The 16,991-nt window shown below is 45.1% G+C and overlaps 1 protein-coding gene across 1 annotated transcript; it reads right to left on the bottom strand.

Annotated features, from left to right (window-relative positions):
* Window positions 1-1,333: 1,333 nt before the first annotated feature.
* On the bottom strand, window positions 1,334-16,057 carry tmem240a (transmembrane protein 240a). Its single transcript, XM_079273976.1, has 4 exons — window positions 15,891-16,057; window positions 15,396-15,502; window positions 9,429-9,637; window positions 1,334-1,881 (listed from the first exon to the last, which is right to left on the bottom strand). The coding sequence occupies exons 1-4, from the start codon at window positions 15,945-15,947 to the stop codon at window positions 1,727-1,729; spliced, it is 528 nt and encodes a 175-aa protein (XP_079130102.1). The 5' UTR covers window positions 15,948-16,057; the 3' UTR covers window positions 1,334-1,726.
* Between the last annotated feature and the right edge of the window lie 934 nt (window positions 16,058-16,991).

Genomic DNA, 16,991 nt, shown 5'->3' with positions numbered 1-16,991 from the left:
ATGTGCGAGAAACAATTTTGGGAATCAAATTTTGGGAATCAAATAATCGCTGAGTGTCATTTATCATTGGTTTTTTTTTGTGCCATATCTATATCACTTCAATTTGAACATCTTTGGCTTTCAGTCGGACGGTACGAACCATTTAAAGATGCCAACTCAACTTGTTACGCACATTTTATAGATTAGATAATGACTACAACATTCTTCAGAGAAAATAAATAAATAAAATAAGTATTCGCTTCAGCTGTGGTTTGTATGTTTTCAAAGATTAATAGGATAATGCTAAAGAAAATATTCTTGTAAATGCCCTCGGTGTCACTGGAACGTGTCGTATTGTGCCAGCGGAGAACAGTGGAGCGCCCTTCTCAGTTGCACCAGCATCTCATTGGCGTTGTTAGTCATTTCTGAAGTGTTGTTAGTCGGCGCTGTTATAATTCTAACAAACCCGACTGAAGTTGTCAACAGGACCTCTCTGTATAATCCGTCTGCTGTCGCTGCTCTGACATAACCTCTCGCTATGAGAACGTGTTCTCATCTTCGCTCGCATGACACAATCAAACATCAGAGGTCACTGTTGTGCTTCAATGGCACTTTTAATAAAACAGACATTTCATCCTCACAACAGCAATGTCTGGACAGAGGACGAGGAGGAGGAGGGAGAGGGGGGGTGGCTGGGTGAGGGTTCCCTCTGCTGATAGGCTGGTTGCTCCTGATAAGTGAGCGGGAATTGGATAAAGAAAATTGAACTGTGCTGCTGAGCACTGTGTGGGGAAGATGGAGGGGTGTGTGTGTGTGTGCATGTGTGTGTGTGGGGAACTCATCTTGGCTGGCATTTCATTTCTCCTCCCTTGTCTACTAAAGAATGACAATATATCAGAGAGAACCCCGACCTCAACCGTGCACGCTCCCCTCCCCCTCATATTTACAGGAAAAAAAATTAATACATTCAGTTAATTCACTAAGTAACAAAGCTAATTAATCTGTGTTTAGCAGAAATCACATGGTTTCACATCCAGTTTTCAAACAGACTTGTCTTCCCGTTCCATTCCTCTAATCTCTAACCACACAGTCCATCGTTATGGTTTTCTATTGACAAACAACTCGCACAAAAATCCCCCCACGCACCCCCTTTTAAAGACTGTTAAATCCCTTTTGCCTGTATTCATAACTATTTACAGAAGCAGCGATCTAACCATCACAAACAACCCGCCCACCCACCAGTCTCGTTCGCCCCTCCCCAACGCCAACAAAGTCCCACTCCCACCCGATAGTGAAAAAAAAAAAAAAATTCATGACACCCGTCTTGCCGCCCCATTCCATACGCTGCCCACATCTTACCCTGTTCTAAAAGAGCATGCCAAGTTTAACAATGAACACAGAAAATGTCTCTATACAGAAAACACCCTTAAAAATGTTTTTTTTTCTTCCTCCTCCCACAATGGTGGACATGGACATAAGACAAGATTTCAGTGGCAACAAATAATCGTTATCTTTCTCCATTTTTGGATTTTTAATTTTTTTTTTAAGTGCTGACAGGGGCCAGTTTTAGTCATACGAAAGTCCTTTCATGGGGGTTTAAGGGGGCCATGTTGTGAATAGTGGGAGGGCAGTTTTCCAGGGTCTCTGAGGCAACAGTTGGCCAAGGGGAAGTTTGGGATGAGGGAGAGTAGAGGAGGAGGGGAAAGGGGTCTAGGGGCTATTTTTTGTATTATTTAGTTTTTTAGAGTCAGAGGTGTCGGGGACTGGGGTGGCCGTTGTGGTAGAGCTTCTGCTTGATGTGGACCATGTTGCCGCTGGAGTCTTCCAGTTGTCTGAGCTGGGCTCGGCGACGGAGGTCTCGAAGGTTGCAGAACTGGGGCAGCCATGACCAGGACGGGGTATCTGGAGGGAAGAGATGAGAGGCAACAGGACGGTCAGAGGAGGCAGGTGATAAGTGTGTGACCAACAGGGGAAATTTTCCTTTATCTTAAAGATATGCTGCTCTGAATCCACAACTGATGGATGCAGTTTCCCCCTGATGGATACGCTCCTTCCATGTGTCGCCTATTGGAAGCAGTTACCTTTTGATTCCTCAAAATAGAGCATGGAATCACAGGGTAATACAATTGGACAATATCAAAATTACATGAGTACATGGTAAGAAATACATCGTCCATGAGCCTAAAGAGGGAAATTAACTCCTAAAATTGCCAAGCAGGAATGAAACCTGCATTGTATTGTTTTTATTGCATTATCAGGTAAAAAAACGAAATATATTTATTGAGGCCTAGAGAGCGAGTACCTTTTGAAGCAAACTTGTTGGCGATGTATTTTATAAAATCTTTATTCTATGTTATCCATCAATTATAGCAGCTGATGCAATTTTTTTTTTTTAACATCACACAAAGATGATATACTGTATGAGGCCATATACTGTGGAAGCTTCTCACATACGGCCTTGAACAACGTGTGCTAAACTGAGTCCAAGCACTTTTTAAGCTGATTATTTTTTGGCACTTTGCCTTCAATCGGTGGGTGACTCATTAAGACTCATTAAGAGTAAGAGGGGGGGGGGGGGTGCAACAAAGGTCCCACGCAGAATTGAACTGGGAGAGTTACGATTACATCGTAGATTTAATGCGCCTCAATACAACTATAGGTCGTGGCTACACCCGGAGTCTGAGCATTTAAAACACACATCAACATGACCACCTGCCAAAATTCCAATGACAAACGGACGCAAACTGGCAAAAGACTGAACTGCCAGAGAGTCGAACACTTCAGAGTTCAAATGCTTGCAGGAAAAGAAAGAAAGGCCTCTGCATCAGCAAGGCAACGGAAAGTGAGTATCGATATTTTGTCAGAATCACAACATGTCACAGTCACAATATTGATTCACTTCCTTCTCTGCTCCCCTTCTTCACTCCTACTCACAAGTGTGCAAGTGCATGCGACAACAGTGTAGGACTACGTGGTTTATCGTTGGGCAACGTCGTCTCACTTTCGTTGCTGTGCAGACACAAGCAAAGAACTGAATGCAGGACTTTCGAGGACGCCTCAGCCAGACGTTCATGAGATCAAGACACACAATGGTGTAAAATCCTTCTTAGCCTGGTTTTCAGGCTCCAAATCCAGTTAGAGGACACATCAGCAACCAGCTGCACAGAGGGCTGATCTCCGTGCTGTGAACTGTCCTTTTTGGATGTTGATGAAAATGAGGCCAAGTGCTTCTTTCACACTCATTTTCTCCACTAATTCTGTATGAATTAAGGATAGGCTGATAATGACTTTCTATTTAAAAGCAATATAATGGCTTGTCATTTTGTGTTGTTTTTTTTCGTGCTCAGTTTCAGTTTACCCTAAAATACAATTCTGAAATTTTAAACTAAACCCCAAAAATGTCTTCCATACAACACGGAGCCAGAAAATGACCCACAATCAGATGCATTGAGGTTTAAAGGTGAGTTGCTGTAAAAGCTGATGTTTATTTTGTCTTTTAGCCGCCGGCTTCATCAAAGCTGTAACAACTTTTAATTCTGGGAAGTAAGGGTGAGCTTTTTTTGGGTAGAGTGACTGAGACGGGATAAAAGATTGGACGAGAACAGTAATTGGCATCAATCTCATCAAGTGCACCACGGTGTTGCCTTTGATTTACCCCACCCCACCCCACCCCACCCCATTTGTGTTTGGACTGTTGCACATGTGACCGCATCCAGGTGTCATTTCTCTACAGTCACGGGGATTTTTACAGGTGAGATTACAGCTGAGGCGTCGAATGCATCTACCTGTCTTTGACCAATTAGCCGACAAAGCGGGAGAGGTGTATAAACGTGAGGAGGGGAATGGTTTGTGTCTGTCGGGTTATAAACTGGAGCTGGCGAGGCGGAGCCAGGTCCACAGAGACAGGAGAGAGAGAGCGAATGAGGGGAGAGCCCCAGACAGCAAACCCAGCAAATGGCCCTGCTAGAGGATGAGCGAGAGGAGCAGGAGGGGTGGTGGTGGTGGAGTTGGGTGGAGGGGAGGTGAGGAGGGAGAGAGAGTGAGTTATTTATAGCTGTGAATGGGTATGCTGTCCACAAGGACTGCTCTGAAGGGTATCCAAAGGAAAAGGGGCAACAAAGACAGGTTTATCTCATTTGAATAAAAGGATGGGGATGGAGTCGGCATAAATGGATGCAAGGCCAAAATGGGAGGCGAAAGGCACAAATGCTCTTTTAGAGGGAGAGGGGGGGCTTGATGCTGAATGTCATCTTTTTCTAATTTTCTCTCTCTCACCAGTGTCTTTGCAAAAGAGACTCTGGTATCAGATATTTGCAGCGCATCAATGATAATATGAAAAAGAAAGAGTGGGAGGCATTGTAAAGGAAATGGCCAGACTAGATTCAATAAGTGGAGAGGGAGGAGCAAGAGATGGAATTAGGGGGGGGGGGAAGCAACAAGAATCAATGTGCATCTCAATGCACACAATGTATGTATGTATGTGTGTGTGTGTGTGTGTGTGTGTGTGTGTGTGTGTGTGTGTGTGTGTGTGTGTGTGTGTGTGTTTTTCTCACTTGCCATTCCAGCTGCTCTCTCTCATTCTATTTATAGCTCTGGAGGAGAGTGTGTGTGTCAGTGGGGGTGGGGATGTGACAGCATCTCCATCCTGCACCCCCAACACACACACACACACTGCTCTGTCAGCCTCACCTTCACTCATCTTCGGGAGGCAAAACGAGCCTGACCTAGCATCAACGTCACAGTCGACACACACACACACAGAGAAAAGGGGCATTCCCTCCCAGCACACACACACACACACACACATGCACTCTCTGCTCCTAATGAAAACGGATGTTTTTTTTTGTATGTATTTTTTATGATGATGTATTTTACACTGTTGCACTACTGCACTGGAGAAAACAGCATTGCCTGACTCGCTGCTGCAAAACAACCTTCCACAGCTCTGAGCAAAGCAGCAGGCTGCAACTATTACAGCTCATACAATTCAAGCCCCTTAGCAGCTCGTTAAAACACTGAAAAATCCAAATATAACATGATATTTTCGATCCAAAAAACGTATTAGTAACAAATAACAAACATTTGAACTGTTTTAACATGGTTCATCCTGCCTGAGGAGCTTTTCCATGGCTCCGAGAATCCAAGCCACATATCACCTTTAGCATGATCCTATATTCTGAGGATCCAGGCCACCTCCACAACACAGTGAGCTCAGACAGAATATTCAACCTCCAAATCCTGTTTTTAAAAAGCCTTGTTACAATATTCAGTATCTTGTAAATCTAGCTTTTTCGTGCCAACAGAACGCAAAAACGATTAGATGTCTGCCCCCCCCCCCCCCCCCCCATAGAGTTTGATCCTGGCTGGGTGGAAAAGCCTGTGACCGTGAGAAACTGAAACAATGTAATCCAGGATGCTAATACTCAGCTCATCAGCATCATCAACATCTTGCCAGTCCTCTGCGTCGTCTCTTCAGCAAAGCGCCAGACTATATGAGGGATTTCATGCTGCCGTGTCATGATCTCACACGTGTGTCACATATCTGCGCAGCTGAAAGCCTTTTATGTCTTCGCTCGTGTCCGCACAACCACACAGGCCAAATGTTGGTGAACTGAACACCACATGTTCCGTCTCATTAAATCTGCCGCATTCCTCTTCTTCTACTTCAATAACATGCATCCGTCATCTGTCAGGGGGGGAGATGGTAAGAGAAATGAAACAGATATTTTTTACGGAGAGAGCGCTGACAGGAGACAGGAAATTAAGGAGCAGCTATCACAATTTGAGTTGGATTTAAACACATGTGGGTATGTGGGAATGTAGCTGTCACTACAGCGCAGCAGATGGCGGGAGTGAAGTCATCTATCAAATCACAGTTTTTTCGAGCCTGGTTCGAACCGGTCTCCGTAACTGCTGTATGCGTATTCATATGTGTAATGGTTTGGTTATCACGCCAAAGCGATGCTTGTTTAAAACAAATAACAGCTTGGCCAGATATTCTCATTACACAACACATTTTCATCAAGCGCTGCACATTAATTCATGTTGGCGTCAGCGAAATGTGAATAGACGAGCCATGCACTTATCCACACCAAGACTCTTTCTATATGTATGGCAATATAATGCATACGTTACACATCATGTATGGTAGCTGTAAATGAATGCTATCCTCTTATTCTCATAGACTAAAGCAGGAGTGCTCTGCAAACTTGCAGAGAGCACTCATGTTCTGTAACTCCATACAGAGTTACAGAACAGGACCAGGGTTCAAACGAGGACCCTCTCGCTGTGACGTGACAGTGCTAAGCACTGAACCACAGCGCAGACCGAATGTTCTCAATGACTGATCGACACGCAGCCATTTCTGGGACGCACAGTTACCCTTGACTCAAAAGTAATATCGTTAGTTGAGCCAAAGGCCCTGCATGCCCATGCATGGTAAACCCACACAAGTGATTTTAGGCAGATTAGGCCCCCTTTCAGGATTGTATGGCCGTGCACAATACGTGCACGCTTGGTTGCTGTTAGCTTTGTTGAGTGGGACTAATCCACTTTATTGGCACGTTGCTGGTTTGTGCTGGTTTGTGCTGGTAGGGGTTCGATTCGGCAGGCGAATGGCAACTGCCGCCTTGAATTGACAAGAAAACAAAATACCACGTGTAGCAGTGTGAACAATACAGACAAAGAAAAACATATTTTACATGGCTTGTTCTGCCTGAATTCAAGTGAAAAAGTACTTTTCTGTAATGTGCATCATACCTGCTGCCTCATATGCAGCATGCACTCCATTGCAGGTTTTCCCACCCTTGCCGCTAACAAGGGGGCACAGTCATTATTTTCAACTGATGAAGTTCGGTGGAATTACGTAAATTATATTTTAGCTCCGCCCACTTTCAACCTGAGGAGTCCGGATAATTAGAAACACTCGTGAGTGTGTAGGGCCTTTAGACATCCATGTGCCACAGAAAAGGACGCTTTTTTCACAGATAACATTTTCAGGCAACATGTGACAGTAGAAAAAAGCACAGGTGTAAATAATGAAATGAGTGATGGCTGAGTTCCATTTAGCTGCTTTAATTTCAGCGTCCTGGTAGTGTGTGTGCTTGCTCCCAGTCACACAGTCATGACTAACTGGGACACTTGGAGAGAACAGAGCCATCGCTTGTGTCGTGACACCTGTGCTTTTTTTCCTACTGCCATAAATGTTTGCTGTGGAAAGGGCCTATACAGTAGATAACACACGTGTACATTTTGCTGACCAAAGCAAGGGTCCAATATCCATTTTCTTTCTGCATGAATGGATGAGGGCATCCACGACCTGCTCCCAATCTTCAATGCAAGTTTTGCCATGCTCAGCCTTTGTGTAAAAAGATTAAAACAGGTTTCTATAATAAGTATGGGATTGCTGTGGGATTATTGAAAGAACAGTTTGACATTTTGGGAGACATGTGTATTAGTTTTTTTTCTGAACTTTATATGAATATATATACCATCCACATGTCTGTGCAAGACTGGTTTAATTCACAGCTGATAAAACGCCTTTCTTCTATTGAGGGTGATGAGCTCCACTCTGTTGTGGCATCCCCCAAAGATCTACCTTGGGTCCCTGATTGTTCTTAATCAATATGTTCTCCGTGGCGCATATCAAAGCTGACAGGCTGTTATAAAGCCATGTATTATGTTATATGTATCCTGCATTTCGCAATGTCTCTCTAATAATAAGTGCTGATGTCCAAATATTTTTGAAAACAATTTAAAGGCTCAAAATAAGAGATCCCAACAATCCCCCCTCCTTGTTCCTGTACTATTCCTATGAATCATTTTATGTATAATCTGCTCAGAGAGAGTGAACAAACATGAAGCCAGAAGCCCATAATCTCAGGTCTGTCTTGTGTAGACGCTCAAGTGGCGTAATTGTGTTTTATTTAACTAGGGCACACCATTAAGAAGATTTAATGTTTCTTTCCTTTGCAGGACTGGAGAAGGTAATTCACGCTTGCGTCCCCTCCAAGCTTGATTGTTGTGACTCACTTGTGGTCTTTCCAGAAGAAATATCAACACACTACAGTTAATTCAGAGTGCTGCTCCCAGGCTAATCACGCTCTCCAAGAGGAGTGACCACATTATCTAAGCCCTTGTCTCCCTTCACAGACTGCCTGCCAGTTGTAGAATTGATTTTAAGGTTTTCAGGGTCACCCTGTTTGTGTGATTTGTTAACCCCCAAGTGAGCCTGATTGCTGCTTGAGATCCCCTTTCAGGGCCCTTCTGGTGATTCTTTCCTCATCACCATCGGAGACCTATGTGTTTGCCTAACCTCAGCTGTTGAAGTCCATGCCAAAAATGTGTGTCCCCTTTTAAATCCTTACCCATACTTCTATCTTTTATAGTCCATCCTTTTTTTTAAGTGCTGTATAAAAGTGTATTCTTTATTGTTAACGTAAACTCATGCTTCGCTAAACTTCCAAATTTCACGAATATAAATTTAGGGAATTGCCATTTTGCCTGTTAGCTAGCTTGTACCCAAACCATTGCTGAAAAGTGATTCAGCCAAACATGCTGAGAAGTTATTTTGTTTGCTGCCACAAGGACACAAACTGTTTGGTTTAATGCTAACACAACATTTTAGCTAATGATTCACATTTAGTTGATGTGAATCAGCAGTTGAATCATTTAGTTTACTTCGATTTTTTTTTCATCATGTTCTCGATCCTTTGAGTCTGTATTATAGCAGCAGCTCTGATTGAGATATGGTTTTGTGTGGTCTTTTTAGATAACTATCTCATGAATAATGAGTTTCACATATTCAGAACATAATTACACCTAATGAGGGTGCTCTCGCGTCAGCCTTTGACTGCTGCTGTTACCTGGAAACAAATCAAGAGGATTTTTTGTGAAATAGGGTTTGAGGTATTTTGGCTGTCCAAAACAGAAGACAACACTTTAAATGTAGTTTTACCTCAGCCGTGAGCCTTCGTCTGACTCATCACACTGTTGGAAGGTTTAGCTTTGATTTTCCAAGAGGTCGCAGAACACTGAGAAAAAAATCCAGTGAGGAGAGCCAAAAATGGACCAAGCAATGGGGGGGAAGTTCATTTACCAGAGCAAAACCAACTGCAGTGTTAGCCTGGCCAACGCAAGCACATGCAGAAGATACATGGCGGATAGATACAGATACATATATTCCGGCTGCATGCAAGCATTTGGCCACCACAAATCCTGATTTTAAATCATAGATACTTTGTTATTTTCCCTGTAAAATTAGGAATATTGAAGTTTCCGTTCCTGTGAACATGCTATAATGTCATTTCCAGTCATGTAGCACCAGTGCGTTCACACCTCGGCACACACTTCCGGAATGAGAAAGATTTTATGATAATTTAGGGTTCGCTGAGCTCTTTTGAGTTTGGGTTGTGTTCATGTGTATCTGCAGCAGACGGTGTCCGTCTTACCGTAGTAGCGGCTCGCCCTCCAGGCCCTGACGGCACAGTGTAGGACTCCGTCCAGCCACAGCAGCAGCCAACTGATGCAGAAGCCCAGCAGCAGCCCCAGCATCAAGTCCATCTCCTGCTTGGTCACACTGTCGCTCACAAAGTAGTTCTCTGATGAGTCCACCAAGGAATGGTCCCCATCATATGGAATTACATAGTGGACATGATGCCTGGGGAGGTGATGGTGATAGGAAGTGTTAGATATAAGCCAACATATCATTTTATGAATCAAAGATACAAATGAACATTTCTTATCCGTCACAGAGACATACAGATGGGTGTTAAATCAAAGGAAAAAACCAGTTGGGCTACCAGAACGGTTTCAATGCTGCTTGGCATGTATACTGTGGAGCTCTACTGGAGGGACGAACACCATTCCTCTCAATTGGTGGTTTGATGATGATGGTGAAGAGCGCTGTATAACATGTTGCTCCAAATTCTCCCACAGGTGTTCAGTTGGGTTGAGATCTGGTAAGTGTGAAGGCCATTGAGTATGTTATGGTGCAACGGTTTACCCTATATATGGTGTTTTTGTGTTCTGTATACCCATCCTAACGTGGATGAAATCCAGAGATTTATTTTCTGAATTTAAAACAAATTGCACCAATCCACCCTTTGCTGAAAAACCCCTTGAAGCCCTCTCAGGGACCCTTGGGTGTCTCCAGGCTGCACTTTAGTGCAGCTGCGACTGGAAAAGTTGAAGGAGACTTTTGCTCACGGCCTGAAATAAGAATAAGCAAACACTCCACTATCTCCTTCAGAGACTACTGTTAAAGGGGACTTTAAGAAAGGCATGTACTCCAATATCCTAAAAAGTTAAGGCAATGCCTGCTCAGTGAAATTCTTTCTGGATTAACTCAATTTTGCAAATACATCATCCGAAATTCATCAAGTATGGTTCTTGAGGTACCTCATAACTAGCAATTATTTGGTCAAAGTGGGCTTCTTCTTCTTCATTTCGTAAAATTATTTTAGAACCAAACGGGTTCTTACTAGACAGTCTCTTTAAATTTGTGCCAAGTTGGAGACATTAATGGACTCGCTATGAATCCAATTTTTATTGTGTTTTCCACAAATCCGCAGCGTCTGTGATTGCTACTAACCAGGTGTTCACATCTCACAGGAGAAGAAAGAAGGGGAAATATGGAAATGTTACGCTGATGGCATGCAAATTAAAAGACGACTGATCCGTGAATGCATCACTCTGTTGCATTGCAGCTTAGGGACACCATGCACGATTACACCATGAATATATCTCTGCATATCAACTGTTGCAGCAACTACTGATCAACGATCATCCAGTCCCTCACATTCATTTCATTGTGCAGCACCGACTCCGCTCCATGTAAAACAGATACAGCCACGTGATATTTAATTCTTACAATACTTTTACTATCATTTTACAATCTAACAACACAGGCAAGTTGTCTGACAAACTCTGTAAGTGAAAGCAGTGGGAGCTGAGAGACTTAACCGCTGGAAGGAACACCTTTGCGCACACACTTTGGGACATTGCATCGATAACGGGTTTGAACTGATGCCGTGTTTAATAAATGTCTGCTTTGCTTATCTCTGGCGGACATAACTCATCATTAATGAAAGCTGATATGCTTAACACCCAGTGTCTAATGTGTCTTTGCTAGCAAAGTCCCAAGGTGCACTGGAAGTTTGACTGTTTACTGATGTTTCTGACTTGTCTGCTGGTAAGTGAGGGAGAAGTGAAAGATCTTCACCTGCAGGAATGCAACTTGTTTAACAGTCTGTGCAGTCTGATTGGCAGATGATCCCTGGGAAGTGCAGTGCTGAAACACCCTCAGCACTTAGCGCTGAATATGGAGGAAAAACCTGATCTTAAGTATCTTACCGAAGAAGTAGTGGGGCCACACGGGGATCAAACCCCCTGAACCTAACTAACTCGAGCCTTACAGCCACTGAGGTCCATTAACGCCAAAACATCCAAAAAACAAAGCGAAGCTACGTGCAAAGATAAGCCTAAATCTTCCTCTTTCATTGCCCTGAAGAATAAAGGATTATTTTGTGTTGCCTGTGTTGGGGTCTGACCAAATGGCTTCAATACGTGCTGTGGACAAAGAGAATCAGGCCTTAACTTTTTCAAGCAAAGGTTTCATCCTGATTTGTAGTTTGATAAGAGCAAAGGAATTTCACACTCGGGCGTGAATTCCCCCCCCCCCCCCCCCCAAAAAAACCATGGTAACCGCTGCAGTCTCATTGGCCGAGAGCCAAGGGGCTCCGGGACCCCCTGTGGTTCAGCCACTGTTCTATAAAACTGTCTTCAGATCACACCTCCAATGCTTTTTCCCTTCGACCTCGGTTGAGTTAGGGAGCACGCAACCGCTCTTCACCCGGACCTTCGTCCTGGACGCATGAAGATACATCGGCCTCTCCTCCCCCCTCCAACACGACGGAGGCCACGAGGACGCAACGGCCCTTCTCCCCTACTCAAACCCTGACAGGTCACGAGCCATTTCGCTGGACGAAACAGCCCGCGATAACGAATCTGCTTCAGCGATCCGTTCTCTGCTTTTTGCTCCTTTTTCTTTTCGTGCACACTCCGGCAGGAAGACGTCTAATCCTCTCCTGACCGATGATTACCGGGAGACGTACGGACAACGTCGTCTCAGCCGAAGTTAAACTGTCCTCCCTGCAGCGAGGATAGTTCACGTCTGCGTTTCGCTCCAGGACGAGCTCACGCCACGACGGACCGAAACAGCGCCAGCTCAAACGCCGCGCTGAGAAGCAGCCCCCCCCCCTTCCTCTCGAGGAAAAAGGAACGCTTTGCCACGAACACACTTCCACGTTGCAACGAAGCATCGACAAGTAAGATTCATGGCATCTGGGCATAGCTTAGCTTAAATTAACGTAAGTTTAATTCAGGTCATTCATTTATATGTTGATATTCCCGTGTTTTTCTGTGTTTAAGTTACTGTCGCGTGATATTGAGATATTACGCAACTCTTTACGGAGCAGAGAAGCTCCGCTGTATTCGTATATTAACTATGACTGTTTGCTTGGGATTTATTTGATTTCTTTTCATTTGTGTTACTACACTTCGTGTAGTATTCTCTCCTCATTAAATCAGCTCTGTGAGTGAAGTGTGGAATCTCGGCTATCGTACATAACTGCTGGCAATTCTACCGACAACGGCACGTTGTGTACGATACGCCAGCGACCCCCATTATCACTGCAACGCGGACCGCCCGCAGAAGCTTGATTCATGACCCCCACCTTTGCTCTCTCTTTCTTATCTCTGCCCCTGGGGAAACCCCGTTGAAACGATCGCCTCACAACACACGTGCTGCATCGACACACGTGATTACATACCGCAGTCTCACCGCCATTTTGTCCGAGTCACTCGACTCCGCCATCTGGTGGTAGTTTAGCTGTAGTTCTTAAGGCCCCTCCCCTTTTGGCCCGCGTCACTCGACGCCGCCATCTTTGTAGTTTTTAGCGGTAGCTGTAAGACTCTCCTTCCTGTTCACCCACAGACCCACACACACATACACATACACACACAGACATACACCCTCATCCACTTTATTCATTCTTTAGTTTAGGCATATAAAATTGTATGATAACGTTTGTTGGTTGCAATATTAATTGATCTGATCATTTATTATTTTGATTTAATAAACTCTGTTATACTTTAAGGAGCAGTCGTCTGTGATTACTTGTGCATATGTATTTGATAAGACTGTATGTAGTAGCCTGTGCTCGAACTTAAAAACCTTCACTGTCACTGAATGTATAGTCATACGCAGACTATTGACATTATGAGTGACTACTAATTATGAGACTTAGTTTTATCGTTTGGTTATTGGTCCCTGTTCGCAGGGTGGTGCCCCGTTTTTATTAATAATCATTAATAATTGTTACATACATCAATAATTCTGTTGATGTCAAGAATTCAGTTTCTTAAATGCTGATAACCCAAACACGCTCCTTTAGATCCCAACACCTGCATTTCGTCCTGTTCACCCGCACCCTGCAACCACTGTGTTTGGGTCTTCTTTTCTCGTACAAAAATGAAAACGATGCAGTTTTTCTGTAAGACTTCCGGATGTAAATGCCACAAAGAGAGCATTTAGATCATCTTAAGACAAACTGCCCTGCAGCCCCTCTTAACAGCATGACACCAATCAGCAGGGTCAGAAACTCCTAGATCTCTCCCCTGCCACAGAGCCAGGCCTCGGCCCGTCAGAGAAACTACATCCGAATCAGAGCACATGAGGCTGCCAAACATATAATGACACCGGCCGTGTCCTCAAGCCTGATAAGGTGAGCGCTGGGGGCGTCACGGCACCTCCACGTCTAACGGGTGGGAGTGAGGCGAGTGAAAAACCAGAGCTCATCTGCTGTTCATCCACGCATCCCGCTCTTTCTGCTGTTCGTGTGAAAACACGGATGACAGAATCTCATTCAGGAGTGTTTCCAGGTCAGGGGGAAAGACACTGTGTGGGTCACCTATAAACTAACAGGAGAGGAAAAGATTTGACTTTACCATCAAGAGCATTGGCTTAATACTTGTATTGGAGGAACAAAATACCATTTTTTGGTATTATCAATGTTGAAATCAGTGCTTAACACTGCTGATAATTGCCTATACTTTTTATTGTCATATCGTTAATGCACACATAACCAAGCCCCCTTCGGCAGTGGCAAGGATGACATGACTGTCAAAATATTACAAAATAAGACGTTGAGTGATACTTCATCTTGTCACACAAATCCTGTCTCCAGACATATTTGTTTGTCTTGACCAGTCTCTAATCCCATCCGTCAGTGGGTGCGAGAGGCCTTTCCAAACTTTCCGTCAGATTATCCCCCTCTGGCATGCACATAGCACCTGATGATGACCCACTTCTGAATTTACAGGCTAAAAGAACACACACAGTGGAACTGGCCTCGCAATGCTGCTCATGAACTGCTACATCAACCCCCTCACTGCAGCATTGCACAGTATACACTGCTGTTTTGTTTTAATGTGCATCTGTTCAGCTTGCACCAACACCACTGGTGACATCCCCCTTTCCTAAAACACTGATCGGTCCTCGTGGCCGCATAGGTTGTCTGCAGGACGCGGGTCAAGATCTCATACCTGAGGGCAATATAGGTGTGAATCTATTGGACGAAAGGACTCTTACTTAAAACCTTGCTAGCTGACAACACTGTTGCCATACCCTCAGGCACTGACTTGAGAGAGAAAAAACAAAAAAACAGAGGCCCACTTGTGTCTCTCTGCATCTCTCAGCCTGATGTATTACATGCTTACTGTTGAATGAAAACGCACAGCACTGCTGTTTAAATCCGGATAAATTTATTAATGACTGTCTTTGCTGCTGTTTTTTTTTGTTCAAAACCCGCTCTCACTGAGGAAAGCAAACCAGCAGGTACAGGCTGCCGAGCAGCCACCAGTGCCCCCAGCCCTATAGCACTTCCTCAGCCATAACCAGTCTCCACTCCTGCACTCATGTTCGTAATAAACCCAGCAGGTTTATCTTGTCGCCGACACCGAGTAGGGCCTGCGCACTTGATGCTCAGATTGTTTTCTTTTTTTGAACGGCCTTATATTGCTCATAGTTCATTACCTATTTATGGCTCCGACACACACCTTCGTAGATGCAGCAAAGCCGAAATCCTCGCAGCCCTTCTGTATAAACTACATAAAAATAAAAATATGAAAAAAACCGCGACCAAACGTGTCTGTTAGAGCAAATAATAAAATGTCAATGTAAATATCGGCGGCTGTAAGCGCTACGAAGGGCTGATATCTTTGCGGGGCTTCGCCGCCAGAAATCGTCGAGGCCTCTTCGACAATTAAGAATTGACGGTTGAAAAAAAAAACTGAAGAAAAAAAATCACACACCACCATGTTTACCCCAAATATCGAACGAGAATTACGGCATTTACCTTCCACAGTTGCAGTGACAGACGCGATCCTCCCCTCGTAGATGCGGTAAGATGTAGTTGTGAAAGCGATCCAGTAGTGCGTTCATGTCCATTAAACAGGCTATCGCCTGCAAAGAAGCACACAAGTCAGCTGGGACATGTCAAGCAATGGGGTATGGGCTATTCCTACAGACAGCGAATTATTCTCTTCATCAGCATCAAGACACATAACAACAACAGGGATCGTAAAGAGAAAGAAGGAGAGCGCCTGGGCAGATCCTCCCGATAAGAGGGGGGACTCGTGCCTCAAAGCGGACTTCGATTATTTATTTATGACAGCAGGTAATTATTGGGTAACCTACTTCCACATGTCATTGGTAGGCCTGCCGTGAGGTGGGTTTCTCGCACAGTGTGATACATTTATGCCACATTTGCAACGCTCGGATCAAATATTCGCCTGCATTAGAAAGAGGAAAAAAACCTTATCGTGGCTGAGGGAGGGTGAATGTGTCTTACCATTACAACTGAAGCACCAAGAATCATAAAAATCATGGTGGTTGTGATCATATGCATCAAAACTTCCAAACTGGCCGCCGTTCCGGTAGCCCGGGGTTCTACCCGCGGCGCTGGAGACGCTCCGGCTGGGCTCTGGGCGCTCTGTCCCGACAGGAGCCGCTCATGGAGCCGCCGCGCCTCTCCTGGCTCCCCGTCCCTTCAAACTGCCCGGTCTCTCTCTCCCCCCCCCCCTCCCCCCACCCCCCCCTCCGTCTCCTCCTACACACGGCAAGCCGCTCTCACAGCCCTCACTGCGCCCTCTCCATCCAAGGATCCAACCCCCCCACCACCACCACGGTCGGTCGGTAGGTCGGACGCGGTTCCAAGGAGGCAGCTCTCTCCTAATTACCGATACAAAAGTGAGCTGTTCTTCCCGGCACGTGTCTATCGCTATCCCAGTTGAAAAAGAACATAAAGAAAACAAGTGACGGGCTCCCACAATATCCTCTAAGGGGTGCCTCGGTATCCTCTCTTCCGTTCTCCAAGTTATTCCAAACCTGGGGCTGCGCTTTAATGCCGGCCAATTCTGTCCTCCATCGGCGAAAACGGTAAATTTCTCTAGCCTTGGACGTTTCACACAGCTGCACCGACTCCTCTCACGGCCATCGCCCTCGTCGTTCTGGGAATGCTTGACACCATCGACATCGAGGTCCAGATAGCTCCAGTCGGGAATTAGACCCACCCTGCGCCCCGAGTCCAGTCCGGATCCAGCAACGGCAGCTGCATCAACGCCAGGAGCCAGACACGCATGATTATCCCATCCCGGCTTCCAGCAGCGACACGAGCATCCACTCCCACCTCTATCGTGCGCGTGCGCGTGCGCGGCGGCGCCTGTGCACGTGCGTGTGTTTGAGAGAAAGAGAGAGAGCGTGCACGGTGGGCGGTGTGAGAGGGGGGAAACTGCAAACTGCCTTTGTGGCATCGGCTTGTAGGCTCATTATTTATAGTGGGTATACCTGCAGATGCGCCGGAGGGCTTCAAGAATGGCGCTCCTCGTGATGATTTCACCTCCTTTTGCTCCAGAGGCACATAAAGAACACATAAACGCCCTCTTCCAGACAT

This window comes from Melanostigma gelatinosum (assembly GCF_949748355.1).
Source record: "Melanostigma gelatinosum genome assembly, chromosome: 8".
Taxonomy (NCBI): domain Eukaryota; kingdom Metazoa; phylum Chordata; class Actinopteri; order Perciformes; family Zoarcidae; genus Melanostigma; species Melanostigma gelatinosum.
Note: the sequence above shows the minus strand (reverse complement) of the source record. Positions and strands in the feature narration are given on the sequence as shown.

Excerpts from the sequence above, each read along its gene's own strand:
- tmem240a (XM_079273976.1), bottom strand. The coding sequence starts at position 15,947 with ATGCATATGATCACAACCACCATGATTTTTATGATTCTTGGTGCTTCA. Across the intron at positions 15,503-15,890 it reads TTGGTGCTTCAGTTGTAATG|GCGATAGCCTGTTTAATGGA; the intron begins GTAAGACACATT and ends GCTTCTTTGCAG. Across the intron at positions 1,882-9,428 it reads GAGGGCGAGCCGCTACTACG|ATACCCCGTCCTGGTCATGG; the intron begins GTAAGACGGACA and ends TCTTCCCTCCAG.